The sequence below is a fragment of the Pseudophryne corroboree genome, chromosome 3 (assembly GCF_028390025.1).
Source record: "Pseudophryne corroboree isolate aPseCor3 chromosome 3, aPseCor3.hap2, whole genome shotgun sequence".
Lineage (NCBI taxonomy): Eukaryota > Metazoa > Chordata > Amphibia > Anura > Myobatrachidae > Pseudophryne > Pseudophryne corroboree.
This window is the reverse complement of record NC_086446.1, coordinates 98,762,065-98,786,316: the sequence shown is the minus strand read 5'-3', so window position 1 is coordinate 98,786,316 and position 24,252 is coordinate 98,762,065. Positions and strand designations below refer to the sequence as shown.

General features: G+C 47.1%; 1 protein-coding gene across 3 annotated transcripts in view; it reads left to right on the top strand.

The window, feature by feature from the left end:
* LOC135054867 (gastrula zinc finger protein XlCGF57.1-like) overlaps positions 1–24,252 on the top strand; it is a 99,805-nt gene that overhangs the window by 50,882 nt on the left and 24,671 nt on the right. For 2 of the 3 annotated variants that reach the window (XM_063958275.1, XM_063958277.1), the window contains exon 7: positions 20,001–20,106. In XM_063958275.1, coding sequence (XP_063814345.1) covers positions 20,001–20,106 — 106 coding nt within the window. The remainder of the gene's footprint in view (positions 1–20,000; positions 20,107–24,252) is intronic. The other variant, XM_063958276.1, reaches the window with a different exon arrangement.

Genomic DNA, 24,252 nt, shown 5'->3' with positions numbered 1-24,252 from the left:
TCAAATATCTGCCTTGTTGGTGTGGTTTCAGAGAAAGATTGCGACCTTACCTGATGTGCATACCTTCACTCAGGGTGTGTTGCGTATCCAACCTCCCTATGTCCCGCTTGTGGCTCCTTGGGACTTGTCGTGGTTTTGGAGGCGTTACAAGAGTCTCCGTTTGAACCTCTTGGTTCAGCTGATCTTAAGTGGCTTTCCCTTAAGGTGGTGTTTCTGCTGGCTATTGCTTCAGCTAGAAGAGTGTCGGATTTGGGTGCCTTGTCTTGTATTTCCACATATCTGATATTTCACCGTGTCCGGGCGGTTCTTAGAACTCGTCCCGGTTATTTGCCTAAGGTGGTTTCTTCGTTCCACCGTAATCAGGAGATTGTGGTACCGGCCTTTGTCTCTCCTGATCTGTCTCCCAAAGAGCGGTCTTTGGATGTGGTACGGGCTCTCCGTATCTATGTGAAGAGAACTGCTTCTATTAGGAAATCTGATTCTCTCTTTGTGCTGTTTTGGGTTTCACAAACGTGGCTGGCCTGCTCACAAGCAGACTTTGGCCAGATGGATTAGAATGGTGATTGCACATGCTTATGTGAAGGCTGGTCTATCAGCTCATGCTCACATTACGGCCCATTCTATTCGTTCCGTTGGACCTTCTTGGGCGGCCCGCCGTGGTGCGACCCTTGAACAATTGTGCAAGGCGGCTACGTGGTCCTTTGAATACGTTCATAAGGTTCTATGCCTTCGATACTGCCGCTTCCCGGGATGCTTCCTTTGGACGCCGGGTTCTTGTGCCCGCTACAGTGCGTCCCCTCCCATAAGGAACTGCTTTAGGACATCCCCTATGTCTATCCTTGTGGAGCCCAGTGTACCCCGCAGCAGAAAACGAGTTTTATGGTAAGAACTTACCTTTGTTAAAACTTTCTGCGAGGTACACTGGGCTCCACAAGGCGCCCACCCTGACGCACTTAGCTTCTTCGGGTTGGTATGGCATTAGCCGCCGACACTTCTCCTGTCGGGAGAGTGTGGTGTTTGTGGCAACTGGCAGTTGTCTCTTTTACTTGCTACTGCATTGGGCTGGTTAACAAAACTGAGCTCCTGTGCACGGAGGCGGGGTGATATAGGAGGCGGCGCTGACGCAGACGTCTGGTGTGACGAAACGCATTGGGTTCCCTGCAGTGACCCCCTTGCCTATTTTAAGTTAAGTCTTAAACTCCTTATCTGACCTTTTATGTTTTTATCGATATTTGGCAAACTTTTATGTTTTATCCCATTTTTTATGCGTTATTACTATTATTAAAAACTGTCTGTTTAATTTTATATTTTTTAGCTCATAAATTATAAGTTTTAGTATATGTACTTTCAACCAACATTAGTCGCCGGTACCCTTATCCCCCCCACTATATACTCTCTTCAGCAGTACTGTACCAGTATTGCAATCTTAATGGGTGGCAGACACCTCTAAAAGAGGTTTTGTGTGTTTTTAGCAATTTTAGTAAACTTTTCATTACTGAGATCATATCCCACAAGTGGCGCTGTATCACTTTGCTACATATATATATATATATATATATATATATATATATATATATATATATATATATTCTCTAACGTCCTAGTGGATGCTGGGGACTCCGTAAGGACCATGGGGAATAGACGGGCTCCGCAGGAGACTGGGCACTCTAAAGAAAGATTTAGTACTATCTGGTGTGCACTGGCTCCTCCCTCTATGCCCCTCCTCCAGACCTCAGTTAGAATCTGTGCCCGGACAGAGCTGGGTGCTTTTAGTGAGCTCTCCTGAGCTTGCTAATAAGAAAGTATTTTAGTTAGGTTTTTTTATTTTCAGAGAGCTTCTGCTGGCAACAGACTCTCTGCTACGTGGGACTGAGGGGAGAGAAGCAAACCTACTAAAAAAGGTTGCGCTTCTTAGGCTACTGGACACCATTAGCTCCAGAGGGATCGAACACAGGACCTGACCTTGTCGTCCGTTCCCGGAGCCGCGCCGCCATCCCCCTCGCAGAGCCAGAAGACAGAAGCCGGCAGAAGCGGAGAAGACATCGAAATTGGCGGCAGAAGACTCCTGTCTTCACATGAGGTAGCGCACAGCACTGCAGCTGTGCGCCATTGCGCCCACACTAACCCACACACTCCGGTCACTGTAGGGTGCAGGGCGCAGGGGGGGGCGCCCTGGGCAGCAATTGATACCTCCTGGCGAAAGCTGCATATAGACAGTTGGACACTGTTATATGTATGAGCCCCCGCCTTTTATTTTACAAAAAAATCGCGGGACAGAAGCCCGCCGCTGAGGGGGGGGGCCTTCTTCCTCAGCACTCACCAGCGCCATTTTCCTTCCACAGCTCCGCTGAGAGGAAGCTCCCCAGGCTCTCCCCTGCAGAATCACGGTAGAAGGGTAAAAAAGAGAGGGGGGGCACATAAATTTAGGCGCATTAATCATAATACAGCAGCTACTGGGTAAACACTAAGTTACTGTGTAATCCCTGGGTTATATAGCGCTGGGGTGTGTGCTGGCATACTCTCTCTCTGTCTCTCCAAAAGGCCTTGTGGGGGTCCTGTCCTCATTTAGAGCTTCCCCTGTGTGTGTGGTGTGTCGGTACGCGTGTGTCGACATGTTTGACGAAGAGGGCTATGTGGAGGCAGAGCAAGTGCAGTTGACTGACGTGTCGCCGCCGACGGTGCCGACACCTGATTGGATGGATATGTGGAAGGTGTTAAATGATAATGTAAACTCCTTACATAAAAGGTTGGATAAAGCTGATACCTCGGGCCAGTCAGGGTCTCAACCCATGCCTGATCCTACAGCGCAGAGGCCCTCAGGCTCTCAAAAGCGCCCACTATTCAAACTGGTTGACACAGATGTCGACACGGAGTCTGACTCCAGTGTCGACGACGATGATGCAAAATTGCAACCGAAAATGACAAAAGCTATACGTTACATGATTATAGCGATGAAGGATGTTTTACACATATCAGAGGTAAACCCTGTCCCTGACAAGAGGGTTTATATGTATGGGGAGAAAAAGCAAGAGGTGACTTTTCCCCCTTCACATGAGTTAAATGAGTTATGTGAAAGAGCGTGGGATTCCCCAGATAAGAAAGTCCTGATTTCCAAAAGGTTACTTATGGCGTACCCTTTCCCGCCAGAGGACAGGGTGCGCTGGGAATCCTCCCCTAGGGTAGATAAAGCTCTCACACGCTTATCCTAAGAAGGTGGCCCTGCCGTCGCAGGATACGGCCACCCTAAAGGATCCTGCAGATAGAAAGCAGGAAAGTATCCTGAAATCTGTTTATACACATTCAGGGACTCTACTGAGGCCGGCAATTGCGTCGGCGTGGATGTGTAGTGCTGTAGCAGCGTGGACAGATAATCTGTCTGAGGAAATGGATACCTTGGACAGGGAGACCATTATGCTGACCCTGGGGCATATAAAAGACACTGTCCTATATATGAGGGATGCCCAGAGGGACATTTGCCTACTGGGCTTTAGAATTAATGCAATGTCAATTTCTGCCAGGAGGGTCCTGTGGACTCGGCAGTGGACAGGTGATGCCGACTCCAAAAAACACATGGAGGTGTTACCTTACAAGGGTGAGGAATTGTTTGGGGACGGTCTCTCGGACCTGGTTTCCACAGCTACTGCTGGGAAGTCAAACTTTTTGCCATATATTCCCTCACAACCTAAGAAAGCACCGTATTACCAAATGCAGTCCTTTCGCGCACAAAGAAGCAAGAAGGTCAGAGGTGCTTCCTTTCTTGCCTGAGGCAGGGGTAGAGGGAAAAAGCTGCACCTTACACCTAGTTCCCAGGAACAGAAGTCCTCCCCGGCTTCCACTAAATCCACCGCATGACGCTGGGGCTCCACAGGAGCCAGGAGCGGTGGAGGCGCGTCTCCGAAATTTCAGCCACCAGTGGGTTCGCTCACAGGTGGATCCCTGGGCTATACAGATTGTGTCTCAGGGATACAAGCTGGAATTCGAGGTGATGCCCCCTCAACGTTACCTCAAATCGGCCCTGCCAGCTTCCCCCATAGAAAGGGAAGTAGTGGTAGCGGCAATTCACAAGCTATTTCTCCAGCAGGTGGTGGTAAAGGTTCCCCTTCTTCAACAGGGAAAGGGATACTATTCCACAATGTTTGTGGTACCGAAACCGGACGGTTCGGTCAGACCTATATTAAATTTAAAGTCCCTGAACATTTATCTGAAAAGATTCAAGTTCAAAATGGAATCGCTCAGAGCGGTCATTGCAAGCCTGGAAGAGGGGGATTTTATGGAGTCTCTGGACATCAAGGATGCTTACTTGCATGTCCCCATTTATCCGCCTCATCAGGAGTACCTCAGATTTGTGGTACAGGACTGTCATTACCAATTCCAGACGTTGCCGTTTGGGCTCTCCACGGCACCGAGAATATTTACCAAGGTAATGGCAGAAATGATGGTGATCCTGAGAAAGCAAGGAGTCACAGTTATCCCATACTTGGACGATCTCCTCATAAAGGCGAGGTCAAGGGAGCAGTTACAGATCAGCATAGCGCACTCCTCTCAGGAAGTGTTGCAACAGCATGGCTGGATTCTGAGTATCCCAAAGTCGCAGCTGATTCCTACGACGCTTCTGCCCTTTCTGGGCATGATTCTGGACACAGACCAGAAGAAGGTGTTTCTCCCGACGGAGAAGGCTCAAGAGCTTGTGACTCTAGTCAGAGACCTCTTAAAACCGAAACAGGTGTCGGTGCATCACTGCACGCGAGTCCTGGGAAAGATGGTGGCATCGTCCAAAGCCATTCCCTTCGGCAGGTTCCATGCGAGGATCTTTCAATGGGATCTGTTGGACAAATGGTCCGGATCGCATCTTCAGATGCATCGGCTGATCACCCTGTCCCCCAGGGCCAGGGTGTCTCTTCTGTGGTGGCTACAGAGTGCTCACCTTCTCGAGGGCCGCAGGTTCGGCATACAGGACTGGGTTCTGGTGACCACGGATGCGAGCCTCCGAGGGTGGGGGGCAGTCACTCAGGGAAGAAACTTCCAAGGGTTGTGGTCAAGTCAGGAGGCTTGTCTGCACGTAAATATCCTGGAACTAAGGGCCATATTCAACGCCCTGAGTCAAGCGGAGCCCCTGCTTCGCAACCAACCGGTGCTGATTCAGTCAGACAACATCACCGCGGTGGCTCATGTAAACCGCCAGGGCGGCACAAGAAGCAGAGTCGCGATGGCGGAAGCCACCAGGTTTCTTCGGTGGGCGGAGAATCACGTGCAAGCACTGTCAGCAGTGTTCATTCCGGGGGTGGACAACTGGGAAGCAGACTTCCTCAGCAGGCACGACCTTCACCCGGGAGAGTGGGGACTTCATCACGAAGTCTTCATTCAGATTACAAATCGATGGGAACTGCCACAGGTAGACATGATGGCGTCCCGTCTCAACAAAAAGCTACAACGGTATTGCGCCAGGTCAAGAGACCCTCAGGCGATAGCTGTGGACGCCCTGGTAACACCATGGGTGTTCCAGTCGGTCTATGTGTTTCCTCCTCTTCCTCTCATACCCAAGGTGCTGAGAATCGTAAGAAGAAGAGGATTGAGAACAATACTCATTGTTCCGGATTGGCCAAGAAGGTCTTGGTACCCGGAACTGCAAGAAATGCTCACAGAGGACCCATGGCCTCTGCCTCTCAGACAGGACCTGTTGCAACAGGGGCCCTGCCTGTTCCAAGACTTACCGCGGCTGCGTTTGACGGCATGGCGGTTGAACGCCGGATCCTAGCGGAAAAAGGCATTCCGGAGGAAGTTATTCCTACGCTGATAAAGGCTAGGAAGGACGTAACAGCAAAGCATTATCACCGCATATGGCGAAAATATGTTGCTTGGTGTGAGGGCAGGAAGGCCCCTGCAGAGGAATTCCAACTGGGCAGATTTCTGCACTTTCTACAGTCTGGAGTGACTATGGGCTTGAAGTTGGGATCCATAAAGGTCCAGATTTCGGCCCTATCCATTTTCTTTCAAAAGGAACTGGCGTCTCTTCCTGAAGTTCAGACGTTTGTTAAGGGAGTGCTGCATATTCAGCTCCCTTTTGTGCCACCAGTGGCACCTTGGGATCTCAACGTGGTGTTAAGTTTCCTGAAATCCCACTGGTTTGAACCACTCAAGACCGTGGAGCTAAAGTATCTCACGTGGAAGGTGGTCATGCTATTGGCCTTCGCTTCGGCTAGGCGTGTGTCAGAATTGGCGGCTTTGTCATGTAAAAGCCCCCATCTGGTTTTTCATATGGACAGGGCAGAATTGCGGACTCGTCCCCAATTTCTGCCAAAGGTGGTGTCATCTTTTCATTTGAACCAACCTATTGTAGTGCCTGCGGCTACTCGTGACTTGGAGGATTCCAGGTTACTAGATGTAGTCAGGGCTTTGAAGATTTATGTAGCCAGAACGGCTGGAGTCAGGAAAACTGACTCGCTGTTTATCCTGTATGCCCCCAACAAGTTGGGTGCTCCTGCTTCAAAGCAAACCGTTGCCCGCTGGATCTGTAACACGATTCAGCAGGCTCATTCTGCGGCTGGATTGCCGCATCCAAAATCAGTGAAAGCCCATTCCACAAGGAAGGTGGGCTCTTCTTGGGTGGCTGCCCGAGGGGTCTCGGCTTTACAGCTTTGCCGAGCTGCTACTTGGTCGGGTTCAAACACATTTGCAAAATTCTACAAATTTGATACCCTGGCTGAGGAGGACCTTGAGTTTGCCCATTCGGTGCTGCAGAGTGATCCGCACTCTCCCGCCCGTTTGGGAGCTTTGATATAATCCCCATGGTCCTTACGGGGTCCCCAGCATCCACTAGGACGTTGGAGAAAATAAGATTTTACTCACCGGTAAATCTATTTCTCGTAGTCCGTAGTGGATGCTGGGCGCCCGTCCCTAGTGCGGACTTTCTGCAATACGTGTATATAGTTATTGCCTAATAATGGGTTATGTTATGTTGGCATCCATTGTTGATGCCCTGTTGTTCATACTGTTGACTGGATAAGTGTATCACAAGTTATACGGTGTGATTGGTGTGGCTGGTATGAGTCTTACCCGGGATTCCAAAATCCTTTCCTTATAATGTCTGCTCTTCCGGGCACAGTTTCCTTAACTGAGGTCTGGAGGAGGGGCATAGAGGGAGGAGCCAGTGCACACCAGATAGTATTAAATCTTTCTTTAGAGTGCCCAGTCTCCTGCGGAGCCCGTCTATTCCCCATGGTCCTTACGGAGTCCCCAGCATCCACTACGGACTACGAGAAATAGATTGGTTTTAAGCGACCAGTCGTGTCTTAGAACTCTAAGGAGACTATATTTAAAAGTGATAAAAATTTAATAGAATATAATTAGCACCAATACAGAAGTGAATAAAAAAGCCACATATAAAAATACATACAAAAAGCAGATTACTACATAAGTAAAAAATATCTCTGGAGCTAAGTGCAAGTACACAAGTTCACAAATAATTAGTAGTATAAACCAATATAAGATAGGAGGACCAAAATCCTAACAATAAAAATTGGAAATAAGATCAGCATAAAAATTGTATAAATGAAATTCTTAACTTTGAGAAGGTATGTATGGTAACACCCAATGCGTTTCGTCCTATCTGGACTTGATGAAGTTGGTGCTAATTATATTCTATTAAATTTTTATCACTTTTAAATATAGTCTCCTTAGAGTTCTAAGACACCACTGGTCGCTTAAAACCACCTTATCCACTATCTTTTTTACACTATACATGAAGCACCTTACCAATGCTTCTTTCTTTAAGGTGTAGCTGACGCCCGAATATACAAAAGGGAGTGTCTAACAAGGAGGCCATCTATTAGTCTATTTTGCACTATCCTGGTCTACATACTAGTATAAAATTGGTATCGCGGTTTGGCGCTGTTAAGCCTTCCCCCATCACTATATCTATCTATCTATATCTATATATCTTACAGCCATTTAAATTCAAGCGGACTGCCAGACATGCTGCTTCCGCTAAGCTGATTGGGACTGTTAAAAATTCGAATGGCTGTCAAAAAAATAAAGGGAACACTTAAATAACAATGTAACTCCAAGTCAATCACACTTCTGTGGAATCAAACTGTCCACTTAGGAAGCAACTCTGATTTGACAATCAATTTCACATGCTGTTGTGCAAATGGAATAAACAACAGGTGGAAATTCTAGGCAATTAGCAAGACACCCCCAATAAAGGAGTTGTTCTGCAGGTGGTGACCACAGACCACTTCTCAGCTCCTATGCTTTCTGGCTGATGTTTTGGTCACTTTTGAAAGCTGTCGATGCTTTCACTCTAGTGGTAGCATGAGACGGAGTCTACAACCCACACAAGTGGCTCAGGTAGTGAAGCTCATCCAGGATGGCACATCAATGCGAGCTGTGGCAAGAAGGTTTGCTGTCTGTCAGCGTAGTGTCCAGAGCATGGAGGCGCTACCAGGAGACAGGCCAGTACATCAGGAGACGTGGAGGAGGCCGTAGGAGGGCAACAACCCAGCAGCAGGACTGCTGCCTCCGCCTTTGTGCAAGGAGGAACAGGAGGAGCACTGCCAGAGCCCTGCAAAATGACCTCCAGCAAGCCACAAATGTGCATGTGTCTACTCAAACGGTCAGAAACAGACTCCATGAGGGTGGTATGAGGGCCTGACATCCACAGGTGGGGGTTGTGCTTACAGCCCAACACCGTGCAGGATGTTTGGCATTTGCCAGAGAACACCAAGATTGGTAAATTCGCCACTGGCGCCCTTTGCTCTTCACAGATTAAAGCAGGTTCTCACTGAGCACATGTGACAGACGTGACAGAGTCTGGAGACGCCAAGGAGAACGTTCTGCTGCTTGCAACATCCTCCAGCATGACCGGTTTGGCAGTGGGTCAGTAATGGTGTGGGGTGGCATTTCTTTGGGGGGGCCGCACAACCCTCCATGTGCTTGCCAGAGGTAGCCTGACTGCCATTAGGTACTGAGATGAGATCCTCAGACCCATTGTGAGACCATATGCTGGTGCGGTTGGCCCTGGGTTCCTCCTAATGCAAGACCATGCTAGACCTCATGTGGCTGGAGGGTGTCAGCAGTTCCTGCAAGACGAAGGCATTGATGCTATGGACTGGCCCGCCCATTCCCCAGACCTTAATCCAATTGAGCACATCTGGGACATCATGTCTCCATCATGTCTCGCTCCATCCACCAACGCCACGTTGCACAACAGACTGTCCATGAGTTGGCGGATGCTTTAGTCCAGGTCCGGGAGAGGATCCCTCAGGGGACCATCCGCCACCTCATCAGGAGCATGCCCAGGCGTTGTAGGGAAGTCATACAGGCACATGGAGGCCACACACACTACTGAGCCTCATTTTGACTTGTTATAAGGACATTACATCAAAGTTGGATCAGCCTGTAGTGTGTTTTTCCACTTTAATTTTGAGTGTGACTCCAAATCCAGACCTCCATGGGTTAATAAATTTGATTTCCATTGATAATTTCTCTAACGTCCTAGTGGATGCTGGGGACTCCGTAAGGACCATGGGGAATAGACGGGCTCCGCAGGAGACAGGGCACTTTAAGAAAGAATTTGGATTCTGGTGTGTTCTGGCTCCTCCCGCTATGCCCCTCCTCCAGACCTCAGTTTGAATCTGTGCCCGGACGAGCTGGGTGCTACTTAGTGAGCTATAAGAAAGTATTTTGGGGGTCATTCCGAGTTGTTCGCTCGCAAGCGGATTTTTGCAGATTTGCTCATGCTAAGCCGCCGCCTACTGGGAGTGAATCTTAGCATCTTAAAATTGCGAACGATGTGTCGCAATATTGCGATTACACACCTCGTAGCAGTTTCTGAGTAGCTCCAGACTTACTCGGCATCTGCGATCATTTCACTGCTTGTCGTTCCTGGTTTGACGTCACAAACACACCCAGCGTTCGCCCAGACACTCCTCCGTTTCTCCGGCCACTCCTGCGTTTTTTCCGGAAACGGTAGCGTTTTTTCCCACACGCCCATAAAACGGCCTGTTTCCGCCCAGTAACACCCATTTCCTGTCAATCACATTACGATCGCCAGAACGATGAAAAAGCCGTGAGTAAAAATCCTAACTGCATAGCAAATTTACTTGGCGCAGTCGCAGTGCGGACATTGCGCATGCGCATTAGGCGGAAAATCGCTGCGATGCGAAGATTTTTACCGAGCGAACAACTCGGAATGACCCCCTTTGTTAGGTTTTTTATTTTCAGAGAGATCTGCTGGCAACAGACTCTCTGCTACGTGGGACTGAGGGGAGAGAAGCAGGCCTACTCACTGAAGATAGGTCCTGCTTCTTAGGCTACTGGACACCATTAGCTCCAGAGGGATCGTACACAGGATCGCACCCTTGGTCGTCCGATCCCGGAGCCGCGCCGCCGTCCCCCTCGCAGAGCCGGAAGACAGAAGCCGGTGACAGAAGCAAGAAAACTTCGAAATCGGCGGCAGAAGACTCCAGTCTTCATATGAGGTAGCGCACAGCACTGCAGCTGTGCGCCATTGCTCCCACACTAAACCCACATACTCCGGTCACTGTAGGGTGCAGGGCGCAGGGGGGGGCACCCTGGGCAGCAATTAGAGACCTCTTTGGAAAAAGTTTGCATAATATACAGTTGTGCACTGTATATATGTATGAGCCCCCGCCAAAATTGTACATGAAAGCGGGACAGAAGCCCGCCGTCGAGGGGGCGGGGCTTCTTCCTCAGCACTCACCAGCGCCATGTTTTTTCTCCACAGCACCGCTGAGAGGAAGCTCCCCAGTCTCTCCCCTGCAGTTACACGGTAGAAGAGGGTAAAAAGAGAGGGGGGGGGGGGGGGGCACATAATTAGGCACAAAAATCAATATAAACAGCAGCTACTGGGTTAACATTAAGTTACTGTGTTATTCCTGGGTTAATAGCGCTGGGGTGTGTGCTGGCATACTCTTAGTCTCTCCAAAGGGCCTTATGGAGGAATTGTCTTCAGATGAGCATTCCCTGAGTGTGTGGTGTGTCGGTACGTGTGTGTCGACATGTCTGAGGTAAAAGGCTCCCCTAAGGAGGAGATGAAGCAAATATGTGTGTGAGAGGGTGTCTCCGTCGACAACGCCGACACCTTTTTGGATATGTGTAATTAAGTGCTAAGGTGAATTTATTGCACAAAAGATTAGAGAACAGACAGGAAATCTACCCATGTCTGTCCCAATGCTCACTATCCAAAATAATAGACGCTAATATCGACACGGAGTTGACTCCAGTGTCGACTACGATAATGCAAAGTTACAGCCAAAATGGCAGAAAAGTATTCAATATATGATTATTGTAATAAAAGATGATTTGCATATCACTGACACAAGGGTACACATGTTTAAGGGGAAGTAAGCTGAGGTAAAATTCCCTCCTCTCATGATGAAAAAGAGCCGGAATCTCCAGACAAGAGACTGCAGTTTCCCACAAAGAATTCTCAGGGAGTATCCTTTCCCCACTAGGGCCAGGATATGATGGGAATCTTCCCATAGGGTGTCACGTTTGCCCAAAAGGTAGCCCTGACGTAACAGCTATTCTCAGGGATCCTGCAGATAGCGTGCACATTCTGGTACACTACTCAGACCGGCGATTGTGTCGGCATGGGTTTATAGCGCTGTGGCAGCGTGGACAGGTACCTTATCAGCAGAGATTGAGACCCTAGTATGCATATAGATATATATGGAGATATATATATATATATATATATATATATATATATATATATATATATATATATATATACAGGTTGAGTATCCCTTATCCAAAACGCTTGGGACCGGAAGAATTTTGGATATCGGATTTTTCCGTATTTTGGAATAATTGCATACCATAATGAGATATCATGGTGATGGGACCCAAGTCTAAGCACAGAATGCATTTATGTTTCATATACACCTTATACACACAGCCTGAAGGTAATTTTAGCCAATATTTTTAATAACTTTGTGCATTAAACAAAGTGTGTCTACATTCACACAATTCATTTATGTTTCATATACACCTTGTACACACAGCCTGAAGGTCATTTAATACAATATTTTTAATGACTTTGTGTATTAAACAAAGTTTGTGGATATTGAGCTTCAGAAAACAAAGGTTTCACTATCACTCAAAAAAGTTCCGTAATTCGGAATATTCCGTATTTCGGAATATTTGGATATGGGATACTCAACCTGTGTGTGTGTATATATATATATATATATATATATATATATATATATATATATATATATATATATATATATATATTAAAGATGCTGTCTTAAGAGATGTATATATAAAACATGCCCAAAGAGACATGAGCATACTGGGTCCTAGAGTCAAAGCTATGTCGATTTCTGCTTGACATGTCCTGTAGAATATGCAATGGACAGATGATGCCGATTTAAGAGGCATATGGAAGGCTGAGGATTGTGTGGAGAAGGGTTCTCGGACCTGGTCTCCACAGCTATAGCTGGTAATTCTGATATTTTGCCTTATATTCCTGCACAGCCTAGGAAAGCACGACATTATTAAATGCAGCCTTTCGAATTAAGAGACCAGAAAGTCCGAGGTGCGTCCTTTCTTGCCAGAGGCGGGGGTAGAGGAAAGAAGCTGCACAACACAGCTAGTTCCCAGGAACAGAAGTCCTCCCCGGCCTCTACAAAAATCCACCGCATGTCGCTGGGGCTCCACAGGCGGAACTAGGCCCGATGGGGGCACGCCTTCGTAAGTTCAGCCACAAGTGGGTTCACTCCCTGTTAGATCCCTGGGCAATAGATATTGTGTCTCAGGGATACAAGCTGGACTTTGAGAAGATGCCCCCTCACCGACGGCCCTGCCGGCTTCCCCCCACGAGAGGGAAACAGTGTTAACTGCAATTCACAAATTATATCTTCAACAGGTGGTGGTCAAGGTTCCCCTCCTTCAACAAGGAGGGGGGTATTATTCGACCAGGTTGTAGTCCCGAAACCAGATGGTTCGGTCAGACCCATATTGAATTAAAATCCCTGAACGAATACCTGAAAAGGTTCAAGTTCAAGATGGAATCGCTAAGAGCGGTCATTGCAAGCCTGAAAGGGGGAGAGTTTATGGTGACTCGGGACATAACGGATGCATACCTTCATGTCTCCATTTATCCACCTCATCAGGCGTACCTCAGAATTGCGTTACGGGATTGTCATTACCAATTTCAGACATTGCCGTTTGGTCTCTCCACGGCTTTGAGAATATTCACCAAGGTAATGGCGGAAATGATGGTGCTCCTGCGGAAGCAAGGTGTCACTATTATCACGTACTTGGACGATCTCCTCATAAAAGCGAGATCAAGAGAGCAGTTGCTGAACAGCGTATCACTTTCTCTGGAAGTGTAACGGCAACACGGCTGGATTCTATATATTCCAAAGTCGCAGTTGGTTCTTACAGCTCATCTGCCTCTCCTAGGCATGATCCTAGACACAGGCCAGAAAAGGGTTTATCTCCTGATAGAGAGAGCTCAGGAGCTCGAGACACTGGTCAGGAATCTGTTAAAACCAAAACAGGTGTCAGTGCATCACTGCACTCGAGTCCTGGGAAGGAGGGTGGCATCATACGAGGCCATTCCCTTCGGCAGGTTCCATGCGAGGACCTTCCAATGGGACTTACTGGACAAGTGGTCCGGATCACATCTTCAGATGCATCGGTTAATCACCCTATCCCCCAGGGCCAGGGTGTCTCTCCTGTGGTGGCTGCAGAGTGCTCACCTTCTCGAAGGTCTCAGATTCGGCATTCAGGACTGGGTCCTGGTGACCACGGATGCAAGCCTCCGAGGGTGGGGGGCAGTCACACAGGGAAGACATTTCCAAGTGCTGTGGTCAAGGCAGGAGACTTGCCTTCACATCAATATCCTGGAACTAAGGGCCATAAACAACGCCCTAAGTCAAGCGAAGACCCTGCTTCGCGACCAACCGGTTCTGATTCAGTCAGACAATATCACCGCAGGGGCTCATGTAACCGCCAAGGCGGCACAAGGAGCAGGGTGGCGATGATAGAAGCCACCAGAATTCTTCGCTGGGCGGAGAATCGCGTAAGCGCACTGTCAGCAGTGTTCATTCCGGGAGTGGACAACTGGGAAGCAGACTTCCTCAGCAGGCACGACCTCCACCCGGGAGAGGGGGGACTTCATCAAGAAGTCTTCATGCAGATTGCAAGTCGGTGGGAACTGCCACAGGTGGACATGATGGCATCTCGCCTCAACAAAAAGCTGCAGAGATATTGCGCCTGGTCAAAAGATCCTCAGGCGATAGCTGTGGACGCACTGGTGACACCGTGGGTGTTCCCGTCGGTCTATGTATTTCCTCCTCTTCCTCTCATACCCAAGGTGCTGAGAATCATAAGAAAAGAGGAGTGAGAACAATACTCATTGTTCCGGATTGGCCAAGAAGGACTTGGTTTCCAGATCTGCAAGAAATGCTCACAGAGGACCCGTGGCCTCTGCCTCTAAGACAGGACTTGTGCAACAGGGGCCCTGTCTGTTCCAAGACTTGCTGCGTTTGACGGCATGGCGGTTGAACGCCGGATCCTAGCAGAAAAAGGCATTCCGGATGAGGTCATTCCTACGCTGATGGAGGCTAGGAAGGATGTGACGGCTCAACATTATCACCGTATATGGCGAAAATATGTTGCTTGGTGTGAGGCCAGGAATGTCCCTACGGAGGAATTCCAGGTGGGCCGTTTCATTCACTTCCTACAGTCGGGAGTGACTTTGGGCCTGAAATTGGGTTCCATTAAGGTCCAGATTTCGGCTCTATCCATTTTCTTTCAAAAAGAACTGGCTTCTCTTCCTGAAGTCCAGACGTTTGTAAAGGGAGTGCTGCATATTCAGCCCCCTTTTGTGCCTCCAGTGGCACCTTGGGATCTTAACGTGGTGTTGAGTTTCCTGAAGTCACACTGGTTTGAGCCACTCAAAACCGTGGAGTTAAAATTTCTCACGTGGAAGGTGGTCATGCTATTAGCCTTGGCGTCAGCTAGGTGTGTGTCAGAATTAGCGGCTTTGTCACATAAAAGCCCTATCTGGTTTTCCATATGGACAGGGCAGAATTGCGGACTCGTCCACAATTTCTGCAAAAGGTGGTGTCATCCTTTCATATGAACCAACCTATTGTGGTGCCTGTGGCTACTCGTGATTTGGAGGATTCCGAGTTACTAGATGTGGTCAGGGCTTTGAAGGTTTATGTAGCCAGAACGGCTAGAGTCAGGAAAACTGAGTCGCTGTTTATCCTGTATGCATCCAACAAGCTGGGTGCTCCTGCTTCAAAGCAAACTATTGCTCGCTGGATCTGTAACACGATTCAGCAGGCTCATTCTGCGGCTGGATTGCCGCTTCCAAAATCAGTAAAAGCCCACTCCACAAGGAAGGTGGGCTCTTCTTGGGCGGCTGCCCGAGTGGTCTCGGCATTACAGCTTTGCCGAGCAGCTACTTGGTCAGGTTCGAACACTTTTGCAAAGTTTTACAAGTTTGATACCCTGGCTGAGGAGGACCTTGTGTTTGCTCATTCGGTGCTGCAGAGTCATCCGCACTCTCCCGCCCGTTTGGGAGCTTTGGTATAATCCCCATGGTCCTTACGGAGTCCCCAGCATCCACTAGGACGTTAGAGAAAATAAGATTTTACTTACCGGTAAATCTATTTCTCGTAGTCCGTAGTGGATGCTGGGCGCCCGTCCCAAGTGCGGACTTCTTCTGCAATACTTGTATATAGTTATTGCTTAAATAAGGGTTATGTTTGGTTGCATCAGGGTTGATCTGATGCTCCGTTGTTGTTCATACTGTTAACTGGGTATGTTTATCACAAGTTATACGGTGTGATTGGTGTGACTGGTATGAGTCTTGCCCTGGATTCCAAAATCCTTTCCTTGTACTGTCAGCTCTTCCGGGCACAGTTTCTCTAACTGAGGTCTGGAGGAGGGACATAGAGGGAGGAGCCAGAACACACCAGAATCCAAATTCTTTCTTAAAGTGCCCTGTCTCCTGCGGAGCCCGTCTATTCCCCATGGTCCTTACAGAGTCCCCAGCATCCACTACGGACTACGAGAAATAGATTTACCGGTAAGTAAAATCTTATTTTTAGTGTGATTTTGTTGTCAGCACATTCAACTATGTAAAGAACAAAGTATTTAATAAGAATATTTAATTCATTCAGATCTAGGATGTTATTTTAGTGTTCCCTTTATATTTTTTTGAGCAGTGTATGTGTGTGTGTGTGTGTGTGTGTGTGTGTGTATATATAATTGCTACGGATACCACATTTAGGAGTATAACTAAGAAACTATTGGTGTCATTTGCACGTGGACCAAATTTGAAGCAGCTTCTTATGCAGCCAATGAAGAATTTTAATACTAAAACCAAAGAGACGTGGCTGCGGTCAAATAAACACGGCTGCTTTCGCTGCATGGGGTGTACCACCTGTAACAGCATGCTCACTGGTAAAGTATTTTCCCATCCCCACACTGGTAGGAAAATTCCTATTAAACATCATGTCACCTGTACCACGGACCACGTGATTTATGTCCTGATGTGCCCCTGTGGACTTTATTACGTGGGGAAGACCATTACTAAATTTAGAGAGAGAATGGCAAACCACCGACTTTCGATCAGACAAGCGATGATTAATTAAGTGACAAACCGGTGGCTCGGCATTTTTTGACCAATGGACACCAACTGGCATCGCTTAAATGCATGATCATAGACCATGTCCCTAAATTGCCGAGGGGTGGTGACCGTGGTAGGAAACTCCTTCAAAGTGAGTCCAGATGGATTTTCAGACTGGACACTAAAGCCCCTAGGGGTTTGAATGAGAGTATCAATATGAAGTGCTTTCTTTAAAAAGTTACGAGGTTTTCACTGACCATGTTTTAAGTGTTATATGTTTGTTTGTTTGTTTGTTAAGCAATTATTATTTTTATGATTGTCAATATTGTATTGGGCATTCTGTAATGAGCTGCTTGAGTGGATACATCTGTGTGTGAACACCACTATTTTTCACTTTGGAGTGGATTTATAGTCTGATATATGAGGTGATTAGAAGGCAATACAACTGTAACTGGTACTGGCTTGGTTGGTCCCCAGCAAACCCGTTGTTGATGTGTCCCTCGTCTGTGCTACACTGGCTGGCGGTGTACAATACTCTGGATTAGCCCCCCAGCGTGAATTATTACCATGGTTAACATGATTTGTTTATAGAGAATAAAGGCGACCCATGTGGGTAATTTTTTGATGGTCATATATTGGAAGTCGGGGCAGTGATGTGCGGGCAGTTGCCTGTCACTCATGGTGCCCTGTAACCATGGAGATGACCTAAGTAATTCCCTGGCGGTGATGCGCCCAACGCTCGTCACTGGAAGTGACGTAGCAGCATTTGAGGCGCACAAGCAGGAAGTGAAGGGCGCAGTGGAACGCAGAGGTATCACGCTGTTTGTGAGTGTGCTAGCAGGCACGGTGACGCGTGCGCAGACGGGTGGAACGCACGCCGGGAGAAGCGGGACTGACAGCTGGTCCACCTGTAAGTTGTTGCTTATTTAGGTGTGTGTATTTAGGAGGGGTACTGTGGTGTGCATACACAGATGGCTCTACACTATAGCGGGGTGGCGGTGACATGATGTTATGGTCTTGAACGGTCATTTAGTGACCGAGGTCGACGGACAGCTAAGTTACCATGTATATCCTCTTCACTCTGAAACACATTTTTGGAAATATTATGTAGGTATTGAGATGCCACGGTTTTTGGATATGATATTTTATGATATTTCATGCTGAGCCACCGTGATTTGCTGTTCATTTTCAATGCCCAAATTTTGGGTGATATTAAAAAAATTTATTTTTCAAAGTTGGACTGAGTGCCCTTTCCGACAGATCTTTTATATATATATATATATATATATATATATATATATATATATATATATATCTTTCTCTCTCTCTCTCTCTCTCTCTCTCTCTCTCTCTTACATATATACATACACGGACCCCCCCCCCCCCCATGTCACTGCTTAGACCTGCCCCTTTCCTTATTGTAGAGATAGCGGAGTGTGGGGCAGGGGGGACTGAGAGATCAGCATAGATATGCTAGGGAAGGGAACTATGCCTGCACATGCGCCCTGGAATGTCGATCGCCAGGCATTCTGGGGCGCGATTTAGGGAGTAATGTCAGCGGTCAGAGACTGCTACGTTACTCCCAGGGGGCTGCTGCAGCTGGAGAAAGTACACATTTCCCCTCATTTTAAACTGGGGCAGCAAGGGGCGAAACGGACGTATGTGATTGGACCTGGCTGTGGTCATATCAGTTAGTGCCAAGCAAGTGGTTAATAAATTGTCTGTTCACAGTGTATAACTATGTTTAGGTTGGAGTTTTGAAAGAGCAAAACGTTTTACTTAGCTTTGATGTCTATGATCTTCTCTCCTCCTGTGGCTTATCCTCAAGCTGAGCAAGTGCTGATGCCCTTTCCCCATGAGCCTCCCTTGAAATAAATAGGAAGTCTGTGAGGGAACTAATGACAATAACAATAGGATATAGCAAACTGCTGAGCTCCTATGCGGCTGCAGTGGAGGTACACAAAGGGTGTCGCGTCACACCCTAAACCAAGATAAATTTCAAACAAAATAAGTGTATCTCAACCGCGCACAGCCTTAGCAACTTAATTAAGGTATATTGAAAACCAAAAGATATAATGGTGTAAAGGGTGTAGTCATGATGACAGCACAAGTGGCCCTTTAGTTCTTCTTATGGGCCCTACAGACCCGAGATCGTCCATATTGGCCTGCATGTACAGCCGACAGGGCACCAGCGATGAACGAACGCAGGGCCGCGAACGCAGGGCCGCGAATCGTTCATCGCTGGTGCCTCCACACTGCACGATATGAACGTTATCTCATTCATTAATGAACGAGATTGTTCATATCGTGCAGTGATGTCGGCCAGTGTGTAGGTCCTACTTGTCTCTCACGGTGTTCCTCTAGGATGGCGCATAATCCTCACAAGAGCCAACGTCCCTCAAAAGAAAAAATGAAAAAGCAAAGTCGTGTAATGTGTTTCCGCTTTTTTTTTTTTTTCCACTTTAGTGAGTTCTTTGTGGGTGAGAAAATGTTTGTACCATACTCGCGTCTTAACGTATTATTCTCCTCGTATAAAGGTATCTTTACGTCTCAGGTGATCATTTGAAATGTGAGGGAACTGCTGCCTGTTTGAATATGGCAAGCAGTATAATGAGAGGACCACAGAGCTGGCACTCTGAGCGGGTTCGGTATGGAATCCCGGCTGTCTGCATGCCAGCGGTCACATGACCGACAGCTGCACCCTGACCCCGAAGATGCCGACATCAGACAGGGTTAGTATTCTGACCCTTCCCCCTACTCTAACCCTCTGTGGGTGGTGTCTATGGCTATCCATTGGGGCGTGGTTGCGGCTAGAGCTAACCTCCCCCTAGTGCCTAACCCCTCTCCCCAGGCTCTAAGCCTAACCAGAACCCCGATACTTACCTTTTGGATGTTGACTGTCTGTGTTCCAAAGCCTGCCTCCTGAGTGGTGTCAGGATTCCGGCTTCGATCACATGACTGCCGGCCGCCGGGATACCGAATGCATCCCCTTTGAGCCTTTGGATGGACCAACTGAACAAAATACTTATTATTATGGAAGTGATTGGCTTTTTGTCTTCATCTCTTGTTATTTTTCCCGGAATCTTATCTGTCGCCTAGTCTATCTTACCAGCAGACAATCTCACACTTGTATTAATAAATTAGTGTTTAATATTCATACATATGTAGCTAAATCACAGTAATCACATATATACGTGTAGTACTATAGTAGAACTATACAGTTGTTTCCATAACTATCTTTTTCTTTTTTTTTTCTCCATACAGTTATGATTCACACAGGCACAAATATGGATGTGTTATGATATAAATGCACTTCTGTGTAATGTCATGTATTGGAGTAGGCCTGTTTTATTTAGAGTGTCCTGTTTTATTTTCTGTTTAGGAAGAAAACTTGACCAATGTTCCTACCAATGTATTACAGATTGATGGTAGAGGAACAATGTATATTAAGGTTGAGCAGGAGGAAATTCCTACAGATATGAGCCAAGGTAAGTAATAATTACTTAATAAAGACTCTTCCTATTCTACACCCTCCTCTGTCACCAATAAGGGAAATAGTATATGTTAGGAGCCATGTCACTGTGTGTTACCAGCCCAGAGATCTGACCAGTCTCCTCCCCACACTCTCTGGTGTATCTCATACATCAGGAGCCATCAGCCCCTATTATACTCCTGCTCTCCTCACATCATGTCACTGTGTGTTACCAGCCCAGAGATCTGACCAGTCTCCTCCCCACACTCTCTGGTGTATCTCTTACATCAGGAGCCATCAGCCCCTATTATACTCCTGCTCTCCCCCTCACATCATGTCACTGTGTGTTACCAGCCCAGAGATCTGACCAGTCTCCTCCCCACACTCTCTGGTGTATCTCATAAATTAGGAGCCATCAGCCCCTATTATACTCCTGCTCTCCCCCTCACATCATGTCACTGTGTGTTACCAGCCCAGATATCTGACCAGTCTCCTCCCCACACTCTCTGGTGTATCTCATACATCAGGAGCCATCAGCCCCTATTATACTCCTGCTCTCCCCCTCACATCATGTCACTGTGTGTTACCAGCCCAGAGATCTGACCAGTCTCCTCCCCACACTCTCTGGTGTATCTCATACATCAGGAGCCATCAGCCCCTATTATACTCCTGCTCTCCCCCTCACATCATGTCACTGTGTGTTACCAGCCCAGATATCTGACCAGTCTCCTCCCCACACTCTCTGGTGTATCTCATACATCAGGAGCCATCAGCCCCTATTATACTCCTGCTCTCCCCCTCACATCATGTCACTGTGTGTTACCAGCCCAGAGATCTGACCAGTCTCCTCCCCACACTCTCTGGTGTATCTCATACATCAGGAGCCATCAGCCCCTATTATACTCCTGCTCTCCCCCCCACATCATGTCACTGTGTGTTACCAGCCCAGAGATCTGACCAGCCTCCTCCCCACACTCTCTGGTGTATCTCATACATCAGGATCCATCAGCCCCTATTATACTCCTGGAATGTTTTTTTTTATTTGGAGTATTACTTGGTGCTTCAATTGACACGGTGGCAGCCTCTTTACTTTACGATCTGACTTATCCCAATTTAGTAAAAATGGTTCAGGTAGAAAGTATAGAGGTTGTAAAGAAGATGGCGCTACTGTGTCTGTGAGGATGAAAAAATAGTGGAAAGAGGGACCCAGAGGGTATACTTATCTCTATAACTGGGGATCTTTCTTCCCAGACGTGACTTCTTCTCTGGATATTAGGATATGCTCAGAGACACAAGGAAAAAATAAAGGGAAAAAAAACATGTGTGGAAATGTTTTGATTGGTACTGTGTGTGTAAAATCTTATGGTAACACCTTTCAACTTATTAAAGATCATTAACGAATTCTGAAGACCATATCTGGTGCTATCTTATGGTTATGAGAGCTGTATGATGACAGCGGCAAATTGTATGCGTACCTCACTTACATAGTGAGGAATAAGTGGAAGCACATCAAGGTATCTTTGTATTGCACATTCAATTTTTCATATGGAAAAGTGTGAATATGATATCTGACCACAGCGTACCTCACTTACTCAGTGAGAAGGAAATAAATGCATATAGCAGTTTCTTTATCTCAATAGTGGGACCAAGTGGAGGCACATCAAGGTAAAAATCGTTTTCTGTATAAACAGTGTGAGTATAACTTCTGACCACAGCGTACCTCACTTACTTAGTGAGAAGGGGGTAGGTGCATATAACGGTTTCTTTATCACATGTAATAAGGCGTACCATTACTCACAGTGGAACAGATGTGGATCCTCATATCATGGTATTTTTGCATCAACCACACCGGTTACACAATGTAAGACCAGCAAAAGAATTTATTATACAAAACAATAAAAAAAAGACAAAAATATGTAAAAATGCCATCATTGAGCAGGGGAAATGTGCAGATCTGATGAGGGGACCCTCTGTTTGGAGAGCAAAGTTCCAGTTCTTAGCTCTGGATCGAATTTTTAAATGAATGTGGAGTGGGGTCTTACCTTCTCAGAGGAGCACTTAGAGTTCACCTGCACCAAGGCCTCCTGAGCCAACGCGTTTCGAGTAAGAACTCTTTTTCAAGACAGTTTGCCGCTGTCATCATATAGCTCTCATAAACATAAGATAGCACCAGATATGGTCTTCAGAATTCGTTTATGATCTTTAATAAGTTGAAAGGTGTCACCATAAGATTTTATACACACAGTACCAATCAAAACATTTCTACACGTTTTTTTTCCCTTCATTTTTTTCCATGTGTCTCTGAGCATATCCTAATATCCAGAGAAGAAGTCACGTCTGGGAAGAAAGACCCCCAGTTATAGAGATAAGTATACCGCTGGGTCCCTCTTTCCACTATTTTTTCATCCTCACAGACACAGTAGCGCCATCTTCTTTACAACGACTATACTTTCTACCTATTATACTCCTGCTCTCCTCCTCACATCATGTCACTATGTGTTACCAGCCCAGAGATCTGACCAGTCTCCTTCCCACACTCTCTGGTGTGTCTCATACATCAAGAGCCATCAGCCCCTATTATACTCCTGCTCTCCTCACATCATGTCACTGTGTGTTACCAGCCCAGAGATCTGACCAGTCTCCTTCCCACACTCTCTGGTGTGTCTCATACATCAGGAGCCATCAGCCCCTATTATACTCCTGCTCTCCTCCTCACATCATGTCACTGTGTGTTACCAGCCCAGAGACATGACCAGTCTCCTCCCCACACTCTCTGGTGTATCTCAGCCATCAGCCCCTATTATACTCCTGCTCTCCTCTCACATCATGTCACTATGTGTTCTCTGGTGTCTCACATACAGATATGTCCTCATACACTGTCGTGCTCAGCACGCCATGTCCTACACAACTGCTTGTGCCGAGCGTCTGTTTTATGTGAATGCTCATCGTATTTGCATGCAACAAAACTGCTTTATGAGACTTCACTGATTAATTAGACGTGAAACATTTGTAATGTGTTTTTTTTTTTTTTGTTTGTTTGTTCACCAAGTTCCGTGTTTGTATACAGATTCACAACACATATTTGCACACAGATATAAAAGTGTTGCGTATCAAATTAATCACTGCAGTCTCGTGTCGCATTGCATTGCAATTAAGATGCCCATTCACATGAAAAATACGCTATACCACTTGGTGCAGGTCACTCGCGGCAGGCATCTAGCGCTGCAGATTTCAGAGACATCACAGAGTTTCTCTAACGTCCTAGGGGATACTGGAATGGTCTTAGTACCATGCGGTATAGATGGGGTCCATTGGGGTCACTTTAAAATTCTTCAGTGTGTGCTGGCTCCTCCCCTCTATGCCCATCCTGCAGACTCGGGTTAGAAAAATGTGCCCAAGGAGCCGGGTGCATTCTCTGGAGTTCCAGAGAGAATTTTCTTCAAAAACTTTATTTTAGTTTGTTATTTTCAGGCAGCACTGGTTGCCTGCGCGGTGGGACTTAGGGAGGGGACCAGTACCAACCTCCTTGAAGGGTTAATAGTCCGGATCCCCGCTGACAGGACACTAGCTCCTGAGGTGTTGTTTCGCGCACACTCCAGCGCTGTTAGCGGTGGCGGCATGCTGTCGAAGATGCTGAATGTTGAGTACAGGAATTGGGTTCCCGGTTAGCGGGTGCCTGGTTCAGATGTCAGCCTAAAGTCGCATCGGGCATTCAGCGCTGCAGTGCCCGCTGCAGATGGCCACACTGGCGCTAAAACAGAAAAGGGGTATTCACCCCATTTTCTGTAAATCTGAGACTTGCCAGTATAAAGGATACAGGGACACTGCGTGCCACTAAGGGGGCGGGGCTTCCTGGGGAGCGGGACCAGCGGTTCAGAGGCGCCATTTCCTGATGCATGCAGGGAAGTGCTGCTCCTCCTAGACCCTCTAAAGCAGTGGTTCTCAACCTCTGTCCTCAAGTACCCCCAACAGTTCATGTTTTCCAGGTCACCAAGCAGTTGAACAGGTGTATTCATTACTCACTGACACATTATAAAAGACCCACGGGTGGAGCAAATTATTTCACTTGCAATCCTGGGAGGAGACCTGGAAAACATGAACTGTTAGGGGTACTTGAGGACCGAGGTTGAGAACCACTGCTCTAAAGCACCTTAAACTGGTA